This window comes from Brassica napus, chromosome A1 (genome assembly GCF_020379485.1).
Source record: "Brassica napus cultivar Da-Ae chromosome A1, Da-Ae, whole genome shotgun sequence".
Classification (NCBI taxonomy): domain Eukaryota; kingdom Viridiplantae; phylum Streptophyta; class Magnoliopsida; order Brassicales; family Brassicaceae; genus Brassica; species Brassica napus.
Window position 1 is genome coordinate 25,710,601 of NC_063434.1, and position 22,724 is coordinate 25,733,324.

General features: G+C 32.0%; 2 protein-coding genes across 4 annotated transcripts; both read left to right on the forward strand.

Moving 5' to 3' along the window:
• The first annotated feature begins 12,985 nt into the window (after positions 1 to 12,985).
• LOC106390833 (translationally-controlled tumor protein homolog) lies at positions 12,986 to 14,431 on the forward strand. The gene is made up of 4 exons (XM_013831371.3): positions 12,986 to 13,211; positions 13,605 to 13,678; positions 13,761 to 14,047; positions 14,130 to 14,431. The coding sequence occupies exons 1-4, from the start codon at positions 13,184 to 13,186 to the stop codon at positions 14,245 to 14,247; spliced, it is 507 nt and encodes a 168-aa protein (XP_013686825.1). The 5' UTR covers positions 12,986 to 13,183; the 3' UTR covers positions 14,248 to 14,431.
• Positions 14,432 to 16,161: 1,730 nt separating this feature from the next.
• LOC106390848 (kinesin-like protein KIN-13A) lies at positions 16,162 to 21,318 on the forward strand. Of its 3 annotated transcripts, none has more exons than XM_013831387.3 (14): positions 16,162 to 16,347; positions 16,435 to 16,487; positions 16,572 to 16,818; positions 17,449 to 17,670; positions 18,058 to 18,237; positions 18,352 to 18,453; positions 18,559 to 18,636; positions 18,798 to 18,879; positions 18,976 to 19,138; positions 19,402 to 19,731; positions 19,853 to 20,071; positions 20,149 to 20,695; positions 20,773 to 20,838; positions 20,929 to 21,318. In XM_013831387.3, the coding sequence occupies exons 3-14, from the start codon at positions 16,627 to 16,629 to the stop codon at positions 21,112 to 21,114; spliced, it is 2,367 nt and encodes a 788-aa protein (XP_013686841.1). In that variant the 5' UTR covers positions 16,162 to 16,347; positions 16,435 to 16,487; positions 16,572 to 16,626; the 3' UTR covers positions 21,115 to 21,318. The 3 variants fall into 3 exon arrangements, with proteins under 3 accessions (XP_013686841.1, XP_013686849.1, XP_048594854.1); XM_013831395.3 differs by having other exon boundaries at positions 16,172 to 16,347; positions 16,587 to 16,818; XM_048738897.1 differs by lacking the exons at positions 16,162 to 16,347; positions 16,435 to 16,487 and having other exon boundaries at positions 16,567 to 16,818.
• The last annotated feature ends 1,406 nt before the right edge of the window (positions 21,319 to 22,724 follow it).

A 22,724-nucleotide genomic window follows, 5' to 3' on the forward strand; every position in this document is an offset into this window, starting at 1 on the left:
AATGTTTTTTAAGTATCATTAGGAAATGTTTTTAGGTATTTTTCTGTTATTCAGGTCAGCTTTATGGTAAAATTTTGGGTTTTTTTTTGTGAATTTAAATATTTTCCAGGTATTTGTTTGTTTTCCGGGTATCTTTTTGTGTTTCAATATTTTTGGTTTTTTCGGGTACTTCGAGTCTTTTTCGAGTCCTAAAAATCCCAAACCAATTCGACATGTTACGTACCCAAAAATTGTAGGTCTTTTGTAGGTATTTGAATTATGGACCGAACCCAAAATGAATCGACCCGAATCCAAAAATTTTTTTTGGAAATGGTATTAAATAATTTAATATGATATATTTTGACACATATTTTTCCTATTATTATATTTCAATTTGTTATTCGATGGTAATTTACATATTATTTATTTAAAATTAAATGGTAGGGGTACTCCTGTAAATAATTAGCAAAGTAAAGGGGATGTCAAAAAAAATTCTGATGTTTGTCTATACCTTGTGATATCAACGAACCATATGGAAATCATATACAAATAATAAAAACAAAACTAGGAAAAGATGGCAGACAAACACTTTTATGTTTTCAAGTTCACGTACAAAATTATGGTACAATTGGATTCTAGGTTCATAGGAGACCATTGGTATTTGAACTAATACAGATTTAATCAAATGCTATAATGAATTACTTTCAAAAATATAAAATGTAAGTTATCTTCAACATTTTAATAGTTATTAGTATGGAAATGATTAATATAAGATTATAATTATAATTTTTAATCATACAACGATTATTCATCTATTGAATTAAAAGTTATTATCTGCAATAGAAACTGTAGGGATAGAGTGAGATGTAATTTTGTTTGGATCGTTTTTTGGAATTTCTCTCTTCACTCCAATATCTGTTACTAAAATTTGTGAACTAGGTGGAGATGTGTCATGGTTTGGACCACTTGGAACCTTTCTGTTTATTCCGATATCCGCTATGGAAAATAATGAAAAAGGTGGAGATTTGACATTGCTTGGACCTTTTCTTGGAATCTCTCTCTTAAAACCAACATCCGCCACGGGAAACACTGGGGTAGGAGGAGATGTGATATTGCTTGGACCTCTTGGAACTTTTCTCATTATTTCATCATTTGAAACTGTTTTTGATACATCATAATAAGAGTTAAAGAAAAAACTTTGGCGAGTGGCTAAAGCTAGCGTAAGAAATAAGAACTGAAGCAATGCAACTCCAATTTTTTTGTTCATGTTTTTGTTTTTGGTTTCTCTTTGTTAATCGATAGATGAAGAAAATATGTGATTAGTTAGCTTCTTGAATCTAGATATTTATAGTTCCTGTAGATGAAGATATATACCAAGACTAAAGAAAAATACACTTTTAAAGTTATATATTCAAAATAAAACTGATTCTAACAAATAAAATATTTGAATAGAAAGGCATGTATTTCTTCTGTATTTTTTTTTATCTTATTAGTATTTAATTTTTCTATCTTCAGTTGACAAAAAGACGTTTATATATTTAAACCCCAATCTAATAAAAATAAATAAAGATACATAAAAAGTTGAAACCTTTTTCAAATAAAATCTACAACTAATACCAAATCCAAATATGAAATAAATGATACACATTTATTTTAGTTAACAATACCGTCTTAGTCATCACTGTTTGATAATCATAATCTGAGTTGAGTTCTACATAATATTACAAACTGAAACGTTAGATCTAATATATAATGTAACTTTGATAAACAAAATCCCAATTTAGAAAATAATCTAAAAATACCAATTTACAAACGAGTCATTTAATCATATACTTTTGTTTAAACATGAACGAATATCAAATTTTCGTTAACCAACCCATTTTATTTATGTAAATAATCATCTATTATAATGTCGTTAACATACTCATGGTTAGCTTCATAAAAGAAACTAGATTTTGATCCATGTTTTTAAAGTGATGATTATCTTTTGCCGACAGATTTTGGTTACATCTTTTTGGCTTTCAGTACGGTTCTAATTCAGTTTTTGATTTTTGTTTTTCTGGTTCAAGAGATATAGGAAATATTTGGTTATTTATAAATTTGAGTGTTTCTTGGTTTGGTTATTTTGGTTATCGGTTTATTCCGAATAACAATGTTAGAAACCCGTTAAAATCTTGAGTTTAGTTTGGTTCTTGATTGGGTCCCGATTTTGGGATAATCTCAAATAATACAAGTAAATATCACTTTTTAGTTTTACATAAAATATCCGATAAAATTAACTATTTGTATTAAAATATTCGGGTGATTCAGTTCTTCCAATATTAATAATTCACATATTTATTGCTAGGTAATTTTCTTATTTATGACAATAGTATACAGCAAGAATTTTGAAGGTCAAACGATATTCCAAGGATATTCGTATAGATACTATGAAAGTCGATATATATATATATATATTGTGCATTGAATATATTTTTATTATAAAATATTAAATAGATAACATAATCAGATTTTCTATATTCCAATTCTGCTATTTTCAATGTATCCGTTGGGTCAATATCCAGATTGCTAAACACTTTGTTGTTCCGACCTTTCCATATATACCATAATATCCATGCAAACTGGTGGTCATCCATCTTTGGATTGACTCTCCAGGATAGATAATCCATATTGGCGAAAAAAGAACTACTAGGGAAAATATTGGGATTCAATGGTATCTTAGATAAAGCCCAGACTTGACGTGCTGGAAGACATTCAAAAAACACATGGTTGATTGATTCCTCCGGGTCTCCACAGCGAGCACAGCATATATCTCCTTGTATTCCCCTAGTTTGTAGATTTTTCATCACCGCTATACATCCTGAGATAATTTGCCATAAGAAATGTTGGATCTTCGGGGGACACCTCACTTTCCAGCAGAAAGCTTTTAATATATCCACCGTAGGTCCAATCAAATCTGGTGGTTTTTCACTGTCAGGATAGACTCGTTCCACTTGATAGCCCGATTGAACCGAGTATTTCCCATTTTTTGTGAAATGCCATCCATTTCTATCTTCCATCGTAATTCTACTTAAAGGTATACTTTCTATGAGTTTTACATTATTAGGATCCACCAAAGCCCTGATTGCCTGTAAATTCCATGTTCGGGATTCCGATATAATAAGAGAATCCACTGTGAGGTCTGGGTAACCGTTTTGAAGGTTTTTGTTTGCTGGTCTCGGGCGAGTGGCTGGGATCCAAGGATCATTCTATACTGAAATAGATGAACCTGTTCCCACCCTTTTAATTAGTCCTTTACAAACCAAAGATCTAGCAGAAATCATACTCCTCCAGCCATATGACGGAGAGTATGAACGGATCGGTTCCAGGGGTGAAGCATTCCTGTAGTACCGTCCTTTGAAAACTCTTGAAAAAAGAGTATTTGGCTTCTCAATCAGCCTCCATAATTGCTTTCCAAGCATCGCCGTATTAAAATCCATCAGATCCTTAAAGCCTAGTCCACCATTATCTTTAGGATCACATAATTTATCCCAAGATTTCCAATGCATGCCTTTTGTGTTTCCTCCTGGACTCCACCAAAACTTAGCTACTGCACTAGTTAACTTTTTCACTGTAGCCTTTGGTAACCGATAAACAGACATCACATGGTTTGGTAATGCCGTAACTACCGATTTGATAATCACCTCTTTCCCTCCTTTAGTAAAGAAACGGAAGGTCCATCCATTAACCCTATTATTCAAACGCTCTTGTACAAAGCCAAAAACATGTACTTTGGATCCTCCAAGGCTTTCTGGTAAACCTAGATAAGATCCCATTCCTCCTGTATTCTGAATGCCCAAAATATCTCTCAATTCTTGACGGTTGGATTCTTCAATTTTATGTCCAAATTGAATTGAGGATTTCTGAAAATTAATTTGTTGTCCTGAGACCGTTTCATATTCTTTTAGAATCCTGAGAATGGTTTGACATTCCTCCTTATTTGCCTTACAAAAGAAAAGGCTGTCATCTGCAAATAGCAAATGCGAAATTGCTGGACAAGCCCGTGCTACCTTCAAAACAGTTAATTGTTTCATTCTTTCCGCCTTTTTAATATTTACAATTAATGCCTCAGTGCACATGATAAATAAATAAGGAGACAAAGGGTCTCCTTGCCGCAATCTCCGCTGGGGAGTAATGAGACCTCGTGGCTGCCCATTGAGAAGCACCCTATATTGAACTGACGATATACACTCCAACATTATATTAATCCATCGAATATCAAAACCCATTTTGTGCAGAAGAGCCTCAATAAAACTCCATTCTATCCTATCATACGCCTTGCTCATATCTGTTTTGATCGCCATAAACTTGTTTTGGCAAGACTTATTGGTTCTCAATCCATGAAACATTTCCTGTGCAATAAGAATATTATCCGATATTAACCTGCCTGCCACAAAAGCCGATTGTGTCTCTGAGATTAGTCTTGGTAGATAAATTTTTAATCTTTGACACAAAACCTTTGAGATGATCTTATATCCAACATTACACAGGCTAATCGGCCTAAGCTCTGTCATCCTTGTAGGTCTCTCCGTTTTCGGAATCATACAAATATTAGTAATATTTAATCGAGGATCCATTTCTCCTGTAACCAGAAAATTATTAACCATCTCCACCACATCTTCCTTAATAACATGCCAGGAATGTTGAAAAAAGAGAGCTGTCATTCCATCCGGCCCTGGCGCTTTCTCCGGATGCATCATAAATAGAGCTTGCCGAACCTCTTCCTCCGTTGCTACTCTTAATAAAGTTTGATTCATTTGAGGGGAAATAGATGGAACTATCTCCTCCAAAAAACTATCAAATTCCGTTGGGCTAGTAGTACGAAACAAATCATCAAAATAATCAACCGCCACCTTCTCAACTCCGTTCTCCTCTGTTACCCAATTCCCCCTTTCGTCATGTAGGCCCACAATTTTATTGCGAATCCTACGCTGCTTTGTTAAGGCATGATAAAACTTAGTATTAAGATCCCCCGATGAATACCACATATTTCGGCTTTTCTGGTGCCAATATTCCTCCTCATCCTTATAAGCCTCTTGTAACTTTTCCAAAAATTTTAAATACCTAGTTATGTCCAAATGTTTAGGATCCAAAAAATCTAGACCTGAAAGGAACCGATCCGTACCCGATGAGAAGACCTGATTACCAGACCTATTCTCTCACATTATATTTTGTGCATTTTATAAGAATTACATTTGTTGGACTCGTGAGATTTAAAATTTACTTGGTAGATTTTGGCTTATTTAATAGTATAGATTTGTAAAGTGTTTTAATAGTTTTTAAGCTTATATTAAAAAATTATTTTAAACACTTTTATAAAAAAAATAATTTGACGTAAAATTTAAAATTTTGCTTTTTTACATATGGTTTATTAAAGTGTTTGTATTGAATTTGATTTTGTAAATATTTGGAACTATATAGTGTAAGATGACATAATATTATATGATGTATGATATATGCAAACTTTTAAATTAATGTCTGACTTAACATATTTGGAAATGGTATTAAATAATTTAATATGATATATTTTGACACATATTTTTCCTATTATTATATTTCAATTTGTTATTCGATGGTAATTTACATATTATTTATTTAAAATTAAATGGTAGGGGTACTCCTGTAAATAATTAGCAAAGTAAAGGGGATGTCAAAAAAAATTATGATGTTTGTCTATACCTTGTGATATCAACGAACCATATGGAAATCATATACAAATAATAAAAACAAAACTAGGAAAAGATGGCAGACAAACACTTTTATGTTTTCAAGTTCACGTACCAAATTATGGTACAATTGGATTCTAGGTTCATAGGAGACCATTGGTATTTGAACTAATACAGATTTAATCAAATGCTATAATGAATTACTTTCAAAAATATAAAATGTAAGTTATCTTCAACATTTTAATAGTTATTAGTATGGAAATGATTAATATAAGATTATAATTATAATTTTTAATCATACAACGATTATTCATCTATTGAATTAAAAGTTATTATCTGCAATAGAAACTGTAGGGATAGAGTGAGATGTAATTTTGTTTGGATCGTTTTTTGGAATTTCTCTCTTCACTCCAATATCTGTTACTAAAATTTGTGAACTAGGTGGAGATGTGTCATGGTTTGGACCACTTGGAACCTTTTTGTTTATTCCGATATCCGCTATGGAAAATAATGAAAAAGGTGGAGATTTGACATTGCTTGGACCTTTTCTTGGAATCTCTCTCTTAAAACCAACATCCGCCACGGGAAACACTGGGGTAGGAGGAGATGTGATATTGCTTGGACCTCTTGGAACTTTTCTCATTATTTCATCATTTGAAACTGTTTTTGATACATCATAATAAGAGTTAAAGAAAAAACTTTGGCGAGTGGCTAAAGCTAGCGTAAGAAATAAGAACTGAAGCAATGCAACTCCAATTTTTTTGTTCATGTTTTTGTTTTTGGTTTCTCTTTGTTAATCGATAGATGAAGAAAATATGTGATTAGTTAGCTTCTTGAATCTAGATATTTATAGTTCCTGTAGATGAAGATATATACCAAGACTAAAGAAAAATACACTTTTAAAGTTATATATTCAAAATAAAACTGATTCTAACAAATAAAATATTTGAATAGAAAGGCATGTATTTCTTCTGTATTTTTTTTATCTTATTAGTATTTAATTTTTCTATCTTCAGTTGACAAAAAGACGTTTATATATTTAAACCCCAATCTAATAAAAATAAATAAAGATACATAAAAAGTTGAAACCTTTTTCAAATAAAATCTACAACTAATACCAAATCCAAATATGAAATAAATGATACACATTTATTTTAGTTAACAATACCGTCCTAGTCATCACTGTTTAATAATCATAATCTGAGTTGAGTTCTACATAATATTACAAACTGAAACGTTAGATCTAATATATAATGTAACTTTGATAAACAAAATCCCAATTTAGAAAATAATCTAAAAATACCAATTTACAAACGAGTCATTTAATCATATACTTTTGTTTAAACATGAACGAATATCAAATTTTCGTTAACTAACCCATTTTATTTATGTAAATAATCATCTATTATAATGTCGTTAACATACTCATGGTTAGCTTCATAAAAGAAACTAGATTTTGATCCATGTTTTTAAAGTGATGATTATCTTTTGCCGACAGATTTTGGTTACATCTTTTTGGCTTTCAGTACGGTTCTAATTCAGTTTTTGATTTTTGTTTTTCTGGTTCAAGAGATATAGGAAATATTTGGTTATTTATAAATTTGAGTGTTTCTTGGTTTGGTTATTTTGGTTATCGGTTTATTCCGAATAACAATGTTAGAAACCCGTTAAAATCTTGAGTTTAGTTTGGTTCTTGATTGGGTCCCGATTTTGGGATAATCTCAAATAATACAAGTAAATATCACTTTTTAGTTTTACATAAAATATCCGATAAAATTAACTATTTGTATTAAAATATTCGGGTGATTCAGTTCTTCCAATATTAATAATTCACATATTTATTGCTAGGTAATTTTCTTATTTATGACAATAGTATACAGCAAGAATTTTGAAGGTCAAACGATATTCCAAGGATATTCGTATAGATACTATGAAAGTCGATATATATATATATATATTGTGTATTGAATATATTTTTATTATAAAATATTAAATAGATAACATAATCAGATTTTCTATATTTTGTAAATTATAATCTATAACAAAAATAGTGGAGTTGATCTCTATCATATTTTTTGAGAAGTCAGTTTCCTATATGTCATTCTCACATTAACCATAATCAAAATACCAAAGCAAATCTGAAATCTCATTTTTAAAATTATCTAAAATAAAGTTCAATTTCCATTCAATAAATCAAAGGCATAAATTTATTTAGAATTTATCAAATATTTTAATTACTGTAAATATTAATATATGTCATGAGCTTCCAAAAATGTATCACCTAATTATGTATGTAACTTCCTGTTGAGCATCGCTTTATTTTATAAAATTCTTTTTAAGAAATCAAAATATAATTTTATAAATATTATGAAAATACATTCACATTTAAACGATAAATAAAACTTATTTTATTTGACTTAATTATAATAAAAATAATTATACTTCCTTTTGAATTTAAAGAATATATGAAACTCAATATACTCACCTCATGGGTGACTCGACTAATCCAACATATATCTAAAATCATAGATTTAACTACGATAAGAATATATAATTTTATAAGAATAGTAGTTTATTTTATAAATATAAATCATAAGACAACTCAAAACATATGAAAATGAAAATAAAATATTCACCAACTGTTACAACTTAGTTCTTTTCTAAAACTTATATATGTGCATGAGACTTCAGAATAATATCGTTATATCAATTTATGTAATTTGGAATCAGACATTTTAGTTTATTTTTTTATTTTATTCTAAGCACAATATTTTTTTAATTATACATAATCTTCATAAAATATATTTACATATCTAAGACAACAACCACTTAAATGCAAATCCAAATTATCCAAAAATTAATCAAAATTTTAATATATTTAGAATAATAAATATTATAGTTGAATTCAGAGATGCAATCCAAATTATCCAAATGATAACTAAATTGATTGTAAAAACAACAAAACCAATTAGATATATATAACATATATAAAATCATATTTACTATTATAGTAATATAATATTATAAATATAAATGATGCATACAAATTATAAATTTATTTAAAATTAAAAGTAAATATAAATCAATTATTATAGTATATTAACTTTATAAGTATTTATACTCGTGCATAAGCACAGGAAAATCACCTAGTAATTTTAGTGTTTCGCAAGTTATTCATAGGAATATCTTCTTACATATTATATTTTTTTAATATATTTTGATATATGCAAAATCTCTCATTAAGCATTTTCAAAATTATGGAATTTTTATATTTTAAATTTAAGGAAGTTCTGTATTCCAACGTATTTCTATTTTCTGATTTTTGAAGCAGAAAATACTTTCAAAATGAAAGCACAATATGCATACCTTTTACAAAATAAAGATTAAAATCTTGTAGGATTATTATCTAAATATATTGAAATTAAGGAAGTTATATATATTTTTTTTCAAATTTTAAAGCCCAAAATTATTAAAAATAAAAGCACCAGCTATTCTCCTCACACAATATGCAAATATTTTATAAATTATAAAATAATTTTTTGGTAACTGAAATAAGTCAAAATTTTAATTTTGTTACAATTTACTTAGAATTATTATACAAAAAATACTGTTATAATAAAGAATATCTCGTAAACAAAAATCAAATCTTATAGATATCAGGTGAAAAAAATACTATTATTACTAAAACCATAATAATAAACTAAATTTATATTATTACTAAATTTATTCCTTTGATTCTTTTTGTACATAAACCTTTATCCTCTTAATATAAATTTAACATTTCACCAAAAAAAAACTAAATTTATATTAAATGTTTGGTAAATACTATATTCAACAAAGTAAAGGGGATGTCAAAAAGTATGTTGTTTTAGTTGTATTGATTTGCCAAAAAATCTCCCACTTTCAAACTAAAAAAGTACTCCTTAGTAAGTCATTTTAATCTTCAACTATCATTTAGACACAAAAAATCACTTATTTTCATTGGCAAGATTTTGTGATTCGTTTTTTTAATCTGTTAAAATCTCGCTAACACACGTTTAAATATCTCTATTTTACACCCCTAATATAATTGATATATCCTCTTGTGAACATATATAAATTCATTTTCCCCAAGTCATCCATCTAAAATTTATTAGACATTCAACTACCATTTGATACAACCACATGTTTTAACATCCATTTCAACACTTGATATAACTCATCATTGGTATTATGCCACAATGTTTTAAGTTTAGCTTTATTCACCTCCATTTAGAAAATGTATATGAAGAAATTATTTTGAATAGATGATTTAGAAAAGAATATAGGAATTTTTTCTTTTAAGAAGGGATTAGGTCAGTTATATAAGAGGTGATTATTTTTGCTAAGACGTTGTTTTAATGTTCAACATTTGTTATTAAGGTTTTAGTGTTCAATTAAACATGTGTCTGGATTGTTTTGACCAATAAAATCGAGTGATTTACTTGTGGCTAAATAATATTCAAAGGTTAAAATGGCTTATTGAAGAGTTGAAGTTTTTTAAGCTTCAGTTTGAAAGTTAGAGATTTTGGGATAATACTCTTACGATGTTAACGTAGGTTGACAATGTTATAACATTGACTATTCATTTAGCTAAAATGGATTGGTCAACGGGAATTTGATATTTATTTGTGTTTAGAAGACAATATGAGATTTAAATGGTGCATTTGTGAATTGAAGTTTGTTCTGATTTATTTTAGTAAGTTGGAATTTACTTTGTCAATTTTCTCCATATATATATATATATATGTAATAATTTGTTATTCAAAACTTTTCTATATTGCCTTTGTAATTTTAGTTTTATATCAATTAAAAATCTGTTGGATTTTTCTAATAGAAAATGCCTAAATAAACTGGTATGATGATTAATTTTTTCACAAAATAAAAATGTCACGTATAGAAGGAATGACTATTTGGTGAATAGTACAAATGGAAATAACCTTCACTATTTTTTTTTTGTTACCAGCATGATTAAAATAAAAATAAAAAGTAAACGGTTTGGTGATGTATATCGGTGGTACAAAGTCAACGTGAATCTTTCTTGTAGATATATGTCCTAAATCTTGGTCTAGACGGTGCCTAGGCGTCCACCTATATGAAAAATCGGGTCTACAAATGTTTTTCTAACACTGTTTAAAAAACAATGTGGTCTATACATTCAAAAAATTGGTCAATGCATTCGCCTAATCAACAATCCTATATGATTACTACCTAAGGATTTCATAAACATTGTTTTTGGTAAAATTTGGATTTATCGATTTCATGTAAATTAACTTCTACCAATTCATGCTAAGTTATCATGCATGAATGTTCATTGCACTGTTCCAGATTGAATAAAGAAAAATATTCCTTAGATCTATTAAATTCATCTAATGGAAAGAGAAGGCAGACCACTCTACCGATGTAGCACTATCTTTCACCAATTCAAAGCAATGTGTTGCAAGCTCCACATCTAATATCTGCATGGTTTTCATACACTCCGAGGTCCAGATAAGGGCCTTGAATTCAGCATAAGGGGGGAGAGACATTAATATATATATATTCATTTCGCCCATCATTACATTTTTTGTTTCTGTTTTCTTGCAAAACCATCATGAACATGTAGATGAATCTGAGATCTTCGAGGCACTATCCATGTGACGTTCTAATGCGAATGAGGGAGATCCAAAAGATCTTTTGGTTTTTCTATTATCTCCTGTTTCTGAGCTTCATCCCAATTCTCCCATTCTATTTATGCGATACGAAGAATCTCACGAGAATCAACATATTTCTTTTTTAAACTTTAATTTCGAATTTTCAAGATGTGCCAAAGAATCCATATAGATAATATAATCATATGATGTGTCAAAATGTCTTGTTTATTAATTTTTATAGAAATAATATATATGTTTCTCGTATATTGTTTTGGCTAATCTTTTCAAAGCATTGATTTAATCTTGTTATTTTATCCTTAAAAAAATTAATTTCTGACACAATAATTTGAATTTTTACAAGAAACAAAATTATTGAGATATGGATATGTTATTGTAGGAAATTCAAAATACTATATCACTATATTTGTTATGTTTTCTTTCAAAAGTTAGACACATTGTATAGGAACATAGAACAAAAGTGTTACAAAGCTAGCCTATATTATCTTGCAGAATTTTGAAATAGTCTGTATTTTAAAAAACTAACAAAATGACTTATATATGTCCAACTCCAAATCTTAATCTTTAAAACACAATGCAATTCAAAATTTTCAGTGAAGTAATATGCTCTCAGTTACAATCATATATTCATATCTTGATAAAATAAAAAGATATTTTAATAGATTAACATTAAACTATAGTTACCTATTCGATATTTCATTACGTTAAAGCTGTAGTTCAACATGATAATTGTTTGCAACAAAAAAGTTTACAAAGAGAATGGTTAAAAGAAAAAATGTGTACCCAATCACTTTGATGTATAATACAAAATTAGATGTACACATGTACAATTTAAAAGTAATGTACACATGAATTTTTATTTTTATTTTTTCATTAATAATGGAAATTTACGAAAATGCTCTTGTCTTCTTTCTTGGTCACTGTCGACCATAAACCCTAATTTCCGTCTCTCTCACCTATTTTTACGTTTCTTTACATTCTTCATTTGTTTTTAATGTATTTTGTCCAGATCTAATAGATTTCAATTCTAATTTATGGTTTTACATTCAAAAGTTCAAACATAACTGTTTTTTTTTCTGATTTGTTGAACATTTTGTTCCAAATCCTACGGCTGAGTGCTACCTTCAGAAATATAACTTGACATATTTCAAAAGATAGACATAATAATAAAGATAATAATTGCCTAAATTTTTCTTGAAGAAAATAATGTGAGGGAATATATTACATTTTATAAAAAATGGTTGAGAACTTAAGATGGAAGAAGACGAAGAAAAAAAAATGTGGGATTTAGTTTATGTTAAATAAAATAAAAACATATATTATGTTTAGTTAAGGCAATGGACACTCAAATCGAGATTTATTTAGTTAGTTTGTAACAAGAAGATGAGTTTGGTTAAACAAAACTACCCTAGTAGCAACAACTGTCGTTTTCTGTTAATAAAAACTTAAAACTGCATTTGGATGTAATATTTTCATTTTTAAATCAATTAAAATATATAAACCAATAACACCTGGTAAATAAAGATGGAATCAGATCTTTATTTATACGTTAACCAACTCTCGGATCCACCCACCCACCCGTGGAGTGTTCGGGGGCGGTTTAATATTTTAATCCTTTTTCCATTATTTTTTTAAAAAAGGAAAAGGGTAAAATAGTAATTAACTATTATCTCCTTTTTCTCTCTCGATCGGAAACCCTCGTTAGGCTCGAGTATAAATACGGTTGTTACGTCCTCGTGGTAACCCCCTCGTCGCTGCGTCTCTCTCCCGCAACCTTAAAGATTCGTTTTTATTCCATCGATCGGAGAGAGAGTAATTCAATAAGCGACCATGTTGGTGTACACTGATCTTCTCACCGGTAAGCTCAATCATTGTTTATCATCGCTTCTATATTGTCGATTGAGCTATTCATTGATTTCGACTTGTTCTGCCTCGAATTTGGATTTGAGATTAGATCTGTAATCGCATCTTAGATTTTTCGTCGCGATTTGCAGCTGTAATCATGTACGATTTAGATTAGGTTTCTCGTTAATTTGTAATTTTGTTAGTGATGGGCATAGTTATTGAATCTTATGATTAGATCTGTGATTGGTTAGTTTTTTTAATGTCCTGATCGATGCTTCTTCTCGTGTTTGGATGTATTCGTATGAATTGGGGTTTTTATTTTAATTTTTGAATAGTTTAGATTGGATTTGGTAGAAATTATATATAATATGAATCACTGGATTGGTTTAATTGGTTATTGATTCAGGTGATGAGCTTCTCTCTGACTCTTTCCCGTACAAGGAGATTGAGAATGGTATTCTTTGGGAAGTTGAAGGAAAGGTCTGTGTAGCCATCATAAATGTTTCATCCTTTGTTCTGATTTTTATGTTGAAGTTTGTTTTGTTTTGGCTTTATATTTTAGTGGACTACTAAGGGATGTGTAGAGGTTAACATTGGTGCCAACCCATCTGCTGAGGAAGGTGGTGAGGACGAGGGTGTTGACGACTCTGTTGAAAAGGTTGTTGACATTGTCGACACTTTCAGGCTTCAGGAGCAGCCCACTTACGACAAGAAGGGGTTCATCGCCTATATCAAGAAGTACATCAAGCTTTTGACTCCCAAGCTCACCCCTGAACAGCAAGAAGAGTTTAAGAAGGGTATTGAGGGAGCTACCAAGTACTTGCTCCCCAAGCTCAAGGACTTCCAATTGTAAGTTTTTCCCCCTCTCGATCCGATTGTATTTTGATACTCTGGTTCGTATGGAAAACTCATTTGTGTTTTGTTTTGATAGCTTTGTTGGGGAGGGGATGCACGATGACAGCACTATCGTCTTTGCTTACTACAAGGAAGGTGCTACGAACCCAACATTTTTGTACTTCGGACATGGTTTGAAGGAGGTCAAGTGCTGAGTGAAGAAGCTCTCGTCGGGGTTACTGTGGTCGGTCGCAGCGACTCTATGTTCCTTTATATTGTTGTGTGTTTCGTCTTCTCTTACTAAAATTACCATCAGCAGTTTTCTTTTCTTTCTACTTCTCGTCTCTGTTGCAAGATTCTTAAGTTATTAATCCGAAAACAATGGTTTTGTTAGTTGAATTTTGGTTCGTATTTACTTTTGGTTTCTTTGATTTTATCTCTCTCTCTTTGGTCTGATCTGTCAGTTACTATCAGATGAACCTTGCTTGTCTAATTTAAGCGTTGTAAACTCATCCCGTAACTGAAACATTTTTGTCTTCTTCGTATGGCAATCACATCTCATGTTCAACCTGTGTTATAATTCTATATCTTCTTGGTTCTAAGTTATGCACAATCACTAATGTGGAGGTGATAGTAAACTTCGATTGTTGTCTGATCTTTACAATCTACGAGTACGCCAACCATGCTTGGTTTTGTTTTTTTCTCCTTAGTATTCCAATTTACCCTTCAAAAACTAACATTGATTGATCGAAAATAGAAAGAAATACGATGACCACGCCATAAGTTGAGAAAACGTTGGCTATGTACATTTAATAGTGTAAAAGATTATGTTTTCTTGAAGCTCCGTTGGTTTCTCAACATGATTTGATGTATGTGTTTTTGCCTATGTGTAGAGGAGATGACAACCAAAATGCGTTGTTACGTATCGTGTCTCAAGTAAAAGGAAACGTGATTTGGTCGGGTAGACGTACTCCAACTCTTTTGCCTCTAATTGTATTTGAAGTCATCATCTTCTATTCTTCTTCAGAGTTTCCTTGTTACCTTTCGCTTTTAGACAAATTAATAAGTCCACACTATTACCTTGTATCAACTTCTTAAGGTATATTTTCACGTGGTCACTTGACACTTGTTAATCTTAAAAGATGAGGTAGAATACGTAAAAGCTGCACAACACTAGAGACCAGAACTATTAAAATGGAGAGAAAAACAAAGAATTTGTTAGTTAAAATCAGAAATCCTTTAGATCAAAATGCTTTAGGATAAAGCAAACCTTTTTGATTCAAACGAAAGTAACCCACAAGCTTTGTTGTCCCACTTCTCTACTTTTGAATATTCTTGTTCTCGTAATATAATACACCACACAAACAAGTATCATAGTTCTTAACACACACATATGCATGATGATACCTCTACACATCACAAAAAAAAAAAAAAAACTCAAGACTTCAATAATACAAAATATCATAGTGGTCAACAAGATAAAATAAATATGAAAAATATATAAGAATAATGGTTATGAGAATATTAAATCATACACCATGTACGAAAATTCCCAAAGTTGTGGCATTCATGTCGAGGAAAACTCATGTCATTTTCCTCAGACATATTCAAAATTTCATCTCTCAATTACTACTATTGTCCAAATCAAATATGATAGTAGTAGTGTAGTACCATAGTCATATTCAAATTTCACATCTCTACTGAAAACTCATGTCATTTGTCATCTAGAGAGAGTACCATAGTATTACTACTATCTATGGTCCAAATCAAAATATCCTATCAGTTTATGGAATTAGGTCAAATAAGGATGATTCAAACCATATAAATTTCCCTTTTGTTTTGTTTAGTATATATCATTGATGACTGAGCTCAATGTAAATAAACTGATAGATGACAAAGATCGATTTCAACACTATCGTAGAAACAAAAAAACATACTGCAAATACCCATGCCGTTTCACAGAAGATCGTGTGGACTAGATATCACAATTTACAAAAGTAGGATAAATCAGTAAATGTTTCTGAAGTTAAAGGATGTTCTAATCTAACTCTCAATTTTTTTAAAAAAAAGTTTAAACGGTTCGGCTTTTTTTTTTTAAAATTTAAATTTAATATATATTTTTTAACTTGGTCTTATAACACTTTGTCAAATCTTCTTCAACGCCTCTCTTTCTCTCTCTCCGCCCATAGAAGAAAGAAAATTTTGAACAGAGCTTTCTCTCTCTCTCTCTCTGCATCGCTTAGGGTTATTTTCTTCCCAATCGGATCTGATTGTATCCCCAAATCGCAGATCTCTAATCTAATCGTTTCCCTCTGGTAATCATCGCTTACATCTTTTCTTTTTGTTGTTAATTCGATCTTCGTCTCGGCGTCTCTGATACAATCCATCGGTGGAATTTTCAGATTCGAAGAAAGTGAAAACGAGTTTGCTGCTTTCATGTTTGAATCTCTACATTGTGAGTTTTCCCTTCGATTGGAGATTCTGTAGATTGAATTTTGATATCTGATTTTTTGTTTTTGGTTTGGTTTGGGGATGAAAGAGTTGTTTCTATCAGATCTCCCAAGTTGGCTCCTCAAAGAAGATCGCAGCGCCACATGGGCGGCCATATGCAGCAGAGCAACGCTGCGGCCGCGACGGCGCTTTACGATGCGGCGGGACCCGCTAATGACGCTGGAGATGCTGTCATGGCACGGTGGCTACAATCCGCTGGATTGCAGCATCTCGGGTCTCCCGTTACTTCCACAGGCAATAATGATCAGCGTCATCTTCCTAACCTTCTCATGCAGGTAATCTTGATTCTTTCTCTCTGTAATATTCTAATAATTTGCATGCCGTTAGTTCTCCTGTTGTGGCCTACTCTAGCTGATAAAAGTATGACACTTTTTGTATTAGACCCGCATAGCCAAGTCTTGGTAGAGCTTTGCTTCGCTGCATCCTAAGCGTTTAAGACGAATGTAGGATTGTTTCCTTTTATTTATATTAGTCATAATGTATCTCAAGGAGAGAGCTTGGGATGTTTTTGACCATCCATGTGAATGAGAACAGTTATTATGTTAGATGTTTGTTTCAGGATGTTGGTAATTTCTCTTTTGATTGGTCAATTTTCGTTTTGGTAGAGCTTTGCTTCGCTGCATCCTAAGCGTGATGGTGTAGGACTACAAAAAAAAAAAAAAAACTGAAAGACGAATGTAGGATTGTTTGTTTCTCGTTTATGTATATTAGTTGAGCTTGGAAAGTTGAATTTTTTTTTACCATCCATGGGAATGTGAATACGCATCATGTTTGTTTTCAGGGATGTTAGTAATGTCTCTTTCTATAGGTGAATTTCTTTAGAAACTTCTGTGGCTGGCTCTTGTTTTTGTTTGTATGAACGGGAATTTGAAGCCTCCTTTGTGGTGTTTTGCGGTATCTGGTAGGGTTATGGAGCGCAGACTGCTGAAGAGAAGCAAAGACTGTTCAATTTAATGAGAAATCTAAATTTTAACGGGGAGTCGACTTCCGAATCGTATACACCAACTTATCAGGCATCGGCAGCTATGCCTTCCTCGGAAGGATTTTTTTCACCCGAGTTCAGAGGTGATTTTGGAGCTGGATTAATGGATCTTCATGCAATGGATGATACAGAGCTGCTATCTGAGGTACGTTTGGAAGAAGAACTAGTACATAGTTTATTCTGAGTTATACATAGAATAGAAAAACAACACATTTTATTCATTGTCTGTTCTTGACTTGCAAACTTGCAACTCGGTTGTTAATAGTGGAACTGCCAATTTTACATTGTCGTCGTGAGTCCCACTTAATCCATTGGCTTGGTGTGCATGCCATCTATCTGGGAGACTTTTGTTTGACAAATTTCGATCTGGACATTCAAAAGGAATTAACGAGAGATGGCAGTTATAGTCTTGATTTCATTAGAAAAGCCTACGTATGAAAATGCCGATTGCATTTGCTAATTCGTAAAGAAAGGATTATCCATGTCAAAGTTGTCAACTTTTGTAATATGTCATTTTCCTTTCATTTTGCAGCATGTGATCACCGAACCCTTTGAGCCGTCACCTTTCATGCCTAGTGTGAATAAAGAATTTGAAGAAGATTTTAATTTGCCAGCTAATCGTCAACAACGGCAACAAACAGATTCTGAACCTTTGGGCTCATTGCCTAAGAGTGAAAAAGAAAATACCAGTGTAGCCAAGATTAAAGTAGTGGTAAGGAATTCATTTGAGCAGTAACTGTTTCTTAACTACGTGATTGTTTTATAAGAAACATTCACTATGACTAGGGCTCATTAAGAACCGTTGTTTGTTGTCTTCACTCTCTAGGTAAGGAAAAGACCCCTAAATAAGAAAGAAATAGCTAGAAAGGAGGAGGATGTCGTGACCGTGTCTGATAATTCTTTGACTGTCCATGAGCCCAAGCTGAAGGTTTGTGTGTAGTCTTCATTTAAGATAATAATGGCATCCATGATTCAGTTAAACAACTGAACGATGGCATCTGATATTGAGAGAATCATAATCTTGTTGGTGCAGGTGGATTTGACAGCTTATGTGGAAAATCATGAGTTCTGCTTTGATGCTGTTCTAGATGAGGATGTTTCAAATGATGAGGTAATTTAATAATTCAAACGTATTGGAGTCCATAGCAAATTCTAGCAGGAGTACATGATGCAACCTTGGGCTGTGACAGATTTATGAATGGATACATTAAAGCTTTGTAGATTTTTAAAGCTTTACTCTGCTTTGATGTTGCTTGCTGTTTCCTTGAACAGGTGTACCGGGCCACGATTGAGCCGATAATTCCCATTATTTTCCAAAGAACAAAGGCTACATGTTTTGCATATGGTCAAACAGGTATACAATGGCAGTAATGTTAATTCGAAAATATTAGATGATGATATATCTTCTTGATGTCATTTCATGGCCCTGATGATGTTTTGCTTTATTCAGGTAGTGGTAAGACATACACAATGAAACCACTACCCATACGAGCTGTTGAAGATCTAATGAGGTTGTTGCGTCAACCAGTATATAGCAATCAGAGGTTTAAATTGTGGCTCAGCTATTTTGAGATATATGGTGGAAAGCTGTTTGATCTTCTCAGTGAGAGAAAGTTAGTGTTCTTTCTCTTTCTCATTTCTTCTTTAAGTCATAATTTTAGATGTTTTATGTTTTTTCTTTTCTTTTGGCATATACATTTTTCTTTATATTTTGAATTGTTATTTTGGTATCTTTAAATTAATTGCCCCCCTTAAAAGATGTTATGAAATTGTAAACATTGTCACTTTTCATCACCAGTCTCCATGCTTTCACTGATGTCCACAATTGCAAATGCAAGTTTTGAGTTGTCTAAATCATTCAGTTATTGTCGAGCAGGAAACTTTGCATGCGAGAAGATGGTAGACAACAAGTTTGCATTGTTGGCCTGCAAGAGTATGAAGTTTCAGATGTTCAAATTGTAAAGGACTTCATCGAGAAAGGAAATGCTGAAAGGAGCACTGGGTCTACTGGAGCAAATGAGGAATCTTCTAGATCACATGCTATCTTACAGCTTGTTGTAAAGAAGCATGTTGAGGTAAAAGAAACTAGACGCAAAAACAATGATGCCAAGGAATTGCCTGGGAAAGTTGTTGGGAAGATTTCTTTCATTGACCTTGCTGGCAGTGAAAGAGGTGCAGACACCACAGACAATGACCGCCAAACAAGGTAAGGATGCTCTTTTCTATGCCTCTTTTTGGACTTGTGGGTTTGATGGCGTGGCACTATGTTTTACTTTAGGACCACTACTCTCTTGATCTTTAGTTTAAACACGGTTGATTTTGCTTAGGATTGAAGGAGCGGAAATCAATAAGAGTCTCTTGGCTCTTAAGGAATGTATACGTGCACTGGACAATGACCAACTACATATACCATTCCGTGGAAGCAAACTAACCGAAGTGCTCCGTGACTCGTTCGTTGGAAACTCAAGAACGGTGATGATATCATGCATCTCTCCGAGTGTAGGATCGTGTGAACATACCCTCAATACACTAAGATATGCTGATCGGTATGTTTTGTACAAACGTTAGACTAATTCTGAGTTCCAGCCCTTCTTAACCTGTTTGTTATATATGGAACAAACAGGGTCAAAAGTCTATCGAAAAGTGGGAACAGCAAGAAAGATCAAACTGCCAATTCAATGCCTCCGGTTAACAAGGAAGCTTTGCTGGCCTCAAACGATGTGGAAGATATCTTTGAGCCTCCACAGGAAGTGAATGTACAAGAAACAGGGAGGAGGATCGAGAAAGAAAGCTACGCTACTTCGAGTACTGACTTCAGACAACCTACAAGTTTTCGAGAGGAAAGTGGAATCCCATCAATCTCAATGGACAAAGGGAGATCAGAGACGAACAACAATTCTTTTGGTGGCTCCGCTAGTCAGAGGAATCACTTGTCTTCGTATCCCCAAGAGACTTCAGACCGTGAAGAGAAAGTTAAGAAAGTGTCACCACCTCGTGGGAAAGGGTTGCGGGAAGAAAAGCCAGACAGAACACAAAACTTGTCTAAAAGAGATGCCAGGTCATCGGATATACCTACCTTGACAAGCTTTAGACAGAACACAAGCGAAGCTGCTTCAAGGCAGTATGAAACTGATACTTCGCTTGATGAAAACATTGACGCACTGCTGGAGGTAATAAATACTCACTTAACATCTACGACAAGAGACTATCTTCCTAATACTAATAGTTATGATAACCACCGGTTCAGGAAGAAGAAGCTCTGATTGCAGCGCACAGAAAAGAAATAGAGGATACAATGGAGATTGTTCGCGAGGTAAGTAAACGTAACTAAATGACTATTCGATTTTAGAGATTATCATCGCTTTGTTCAATTTTTGTTTTGTTTTTTACATATCTTAATCAGGAAATGAAGCTTCTAGCGGAGGTGGACCAGCCAGGAAGCATGATAGAAAACTACGTAACGCAACTGAGCTTTGTCTTGTCCCGGAAAGCAGCGGGGCTTGTCAGTCTCCAAGCGAGGCTAGCTCGGTTCCAACACCGTCTCAAGGAACAAGAGATACTGAGCCGTAAGAGAGTTCCTCCTCGGTAGTTGGTAGAAGAAAGGAAACTACAGAACGACTTTTGTGTGTGGTGTTGTCAAGTGTGAAAGTTTGCTTGGGACACAATGAAGAAAGAAATTGAAATTTTAGTTTCAGTTTCTGCAAAAAATATGGTGATCTCTTCTTGAATCATGTTTGTGAATTTATTTCACTTTATTTTTTAAATCTATTATAAAGTTATACCTTTTGTGTTTCTTATTTTTCTCTAACTATCCTTTCTAAAAGTGAGCACAACAGTAGTAGTGTATTGTTTTTATTTTATTTATCAGTAAATTAAAAATATAAAATATTAACAAATTTAATTTTTTTGGGAATGGAAGCTCTCTCCTCACTCTTCGTGTTTCTCTATTGAGAGACTCATGCAAGAAAAGAAACCTTGCTGTGAATGCTCTTGTGACACATTAAATACCAAATATAAGCCAAAAAGTAGTGAAATGTGATTGAACCATGAAATTCCACAAACCGAATATAACCGGAGAAAACCAAAAAATTGGTTGGAGTAATTGATTTCGCAACGCTTCAAATGGGAAGTCGCGGATGCACCTGAAACTTAGATATCAGTTTTACCAAGTGTAAAATATCTACTGTATTCATTTAAAATCAGATATTAGTGGAATTTTAATACAAAACTCCGCTTTGAAACACAACAATAAATCTCCACTTGAAAATTCCATATGCTAGTTACATAACCATTATTCAATAATAAAATAATTTCATTAAGTTCAGTATTCACACTTATATCCTTTTTATTGGTTAAAAAGGAAAAATTCATAAAAATTTGATCAAGAGCATTTCCTCAAACACAATTGAGACCTTAAATACAAACAAAAGATCTAACATAATGTGACATAAATCATTATCTTCAAACATTCAAATCATCTTACTATAATCTAATCATGATCAAACTAAATATTAGATCATAAAAATCATGAATTACAAATAAATAGACATAAACATAATAAAAATTGATAAAAATATAAGAGATATATGATGAATAAACAATGACTAGAGTAGTGTATGAAGATTAAAATCAATCCAAACACATAAATATTTTGATGTTGAAAGACAAAATTTGGGCAAACATAATATGTTTCCAGTACTTTAGTAAATAAGAAAATAGAAAGTCACATTTATCAATGTGGTGAGCTAAAATTCATCTATCAAATACAAGCTAGAGTTAAGAAGATTAACTACGGATGTAACTTGGTTTTATTAGAGGTTGATAGCGACGAATTCTGTAAAGATAGGTCTCCGTTGTTTTTTTCAGACATTCCACATCTATGAAGAAATCATATGAAACTATCTTGATTAAATTATTATGAGAAGTGTTATCACTTGTTATTTTTAACGATATTGATTATTTTTCATCATAATTTTTGTAAATCGTTACCAGTTGTATGCAGGTAAACCACATATCAAGGTATAAAACGCTAAACCTTCCAAAATACTACATATTTGGAGGGTTGGTATTTGTGTCTTTCACTCATGCATACATTGAAGATGATGTGATTTATGTCGGTTGCGATTCTCTCCTATATGAAACATAATCAAAGGCAAAATAATTTGAAACTAGAGAATAGTACTGGTCATGTTTTATCAT

Coding starts and splice junctions, on each gene's coding strand:
- LOC106390848 (XM_013831387.3), top strand. CDS start 16,627: ATGGGCGGCCATATGCAGCAGAGCAACGCTGCGGCCGCGACGGCGCTT. Junction 18,454..18,558: donor TCCATGAGCCCAAGCTGAAG/GTTTGTGTGTAG, acceptor TTGTTGGTGCAG/GTGGATTTGACAGCTTATGT. Junction 20,839..20,928: donor CAATGGAGATTGTTCGCGAG/GTAAGTAAACGT, acceptor TATCTTAATCAG/GAAATGAAGCTTCTAGCGGA.
- LOC106390833 (XM_013831371.3), top strand. CDS start 13,184: ATGTTGGTGTACACTGATCTTCTCACCG. Junction 13,679..13,760: donor TTTGGGAAGTTGAAGGAAAG/GTCTGTGTAGCC, acceptor TTTATATTTTAG/TGGACTACTAAGGGATGTGT. Junction 14,048..14,129: donor AAGCTCAAGGACTTCCAATT/GTAAGTTTTTCC, acceptor TTGTTTTGATAG/CTTTGTTGGGGAGGGGATGC.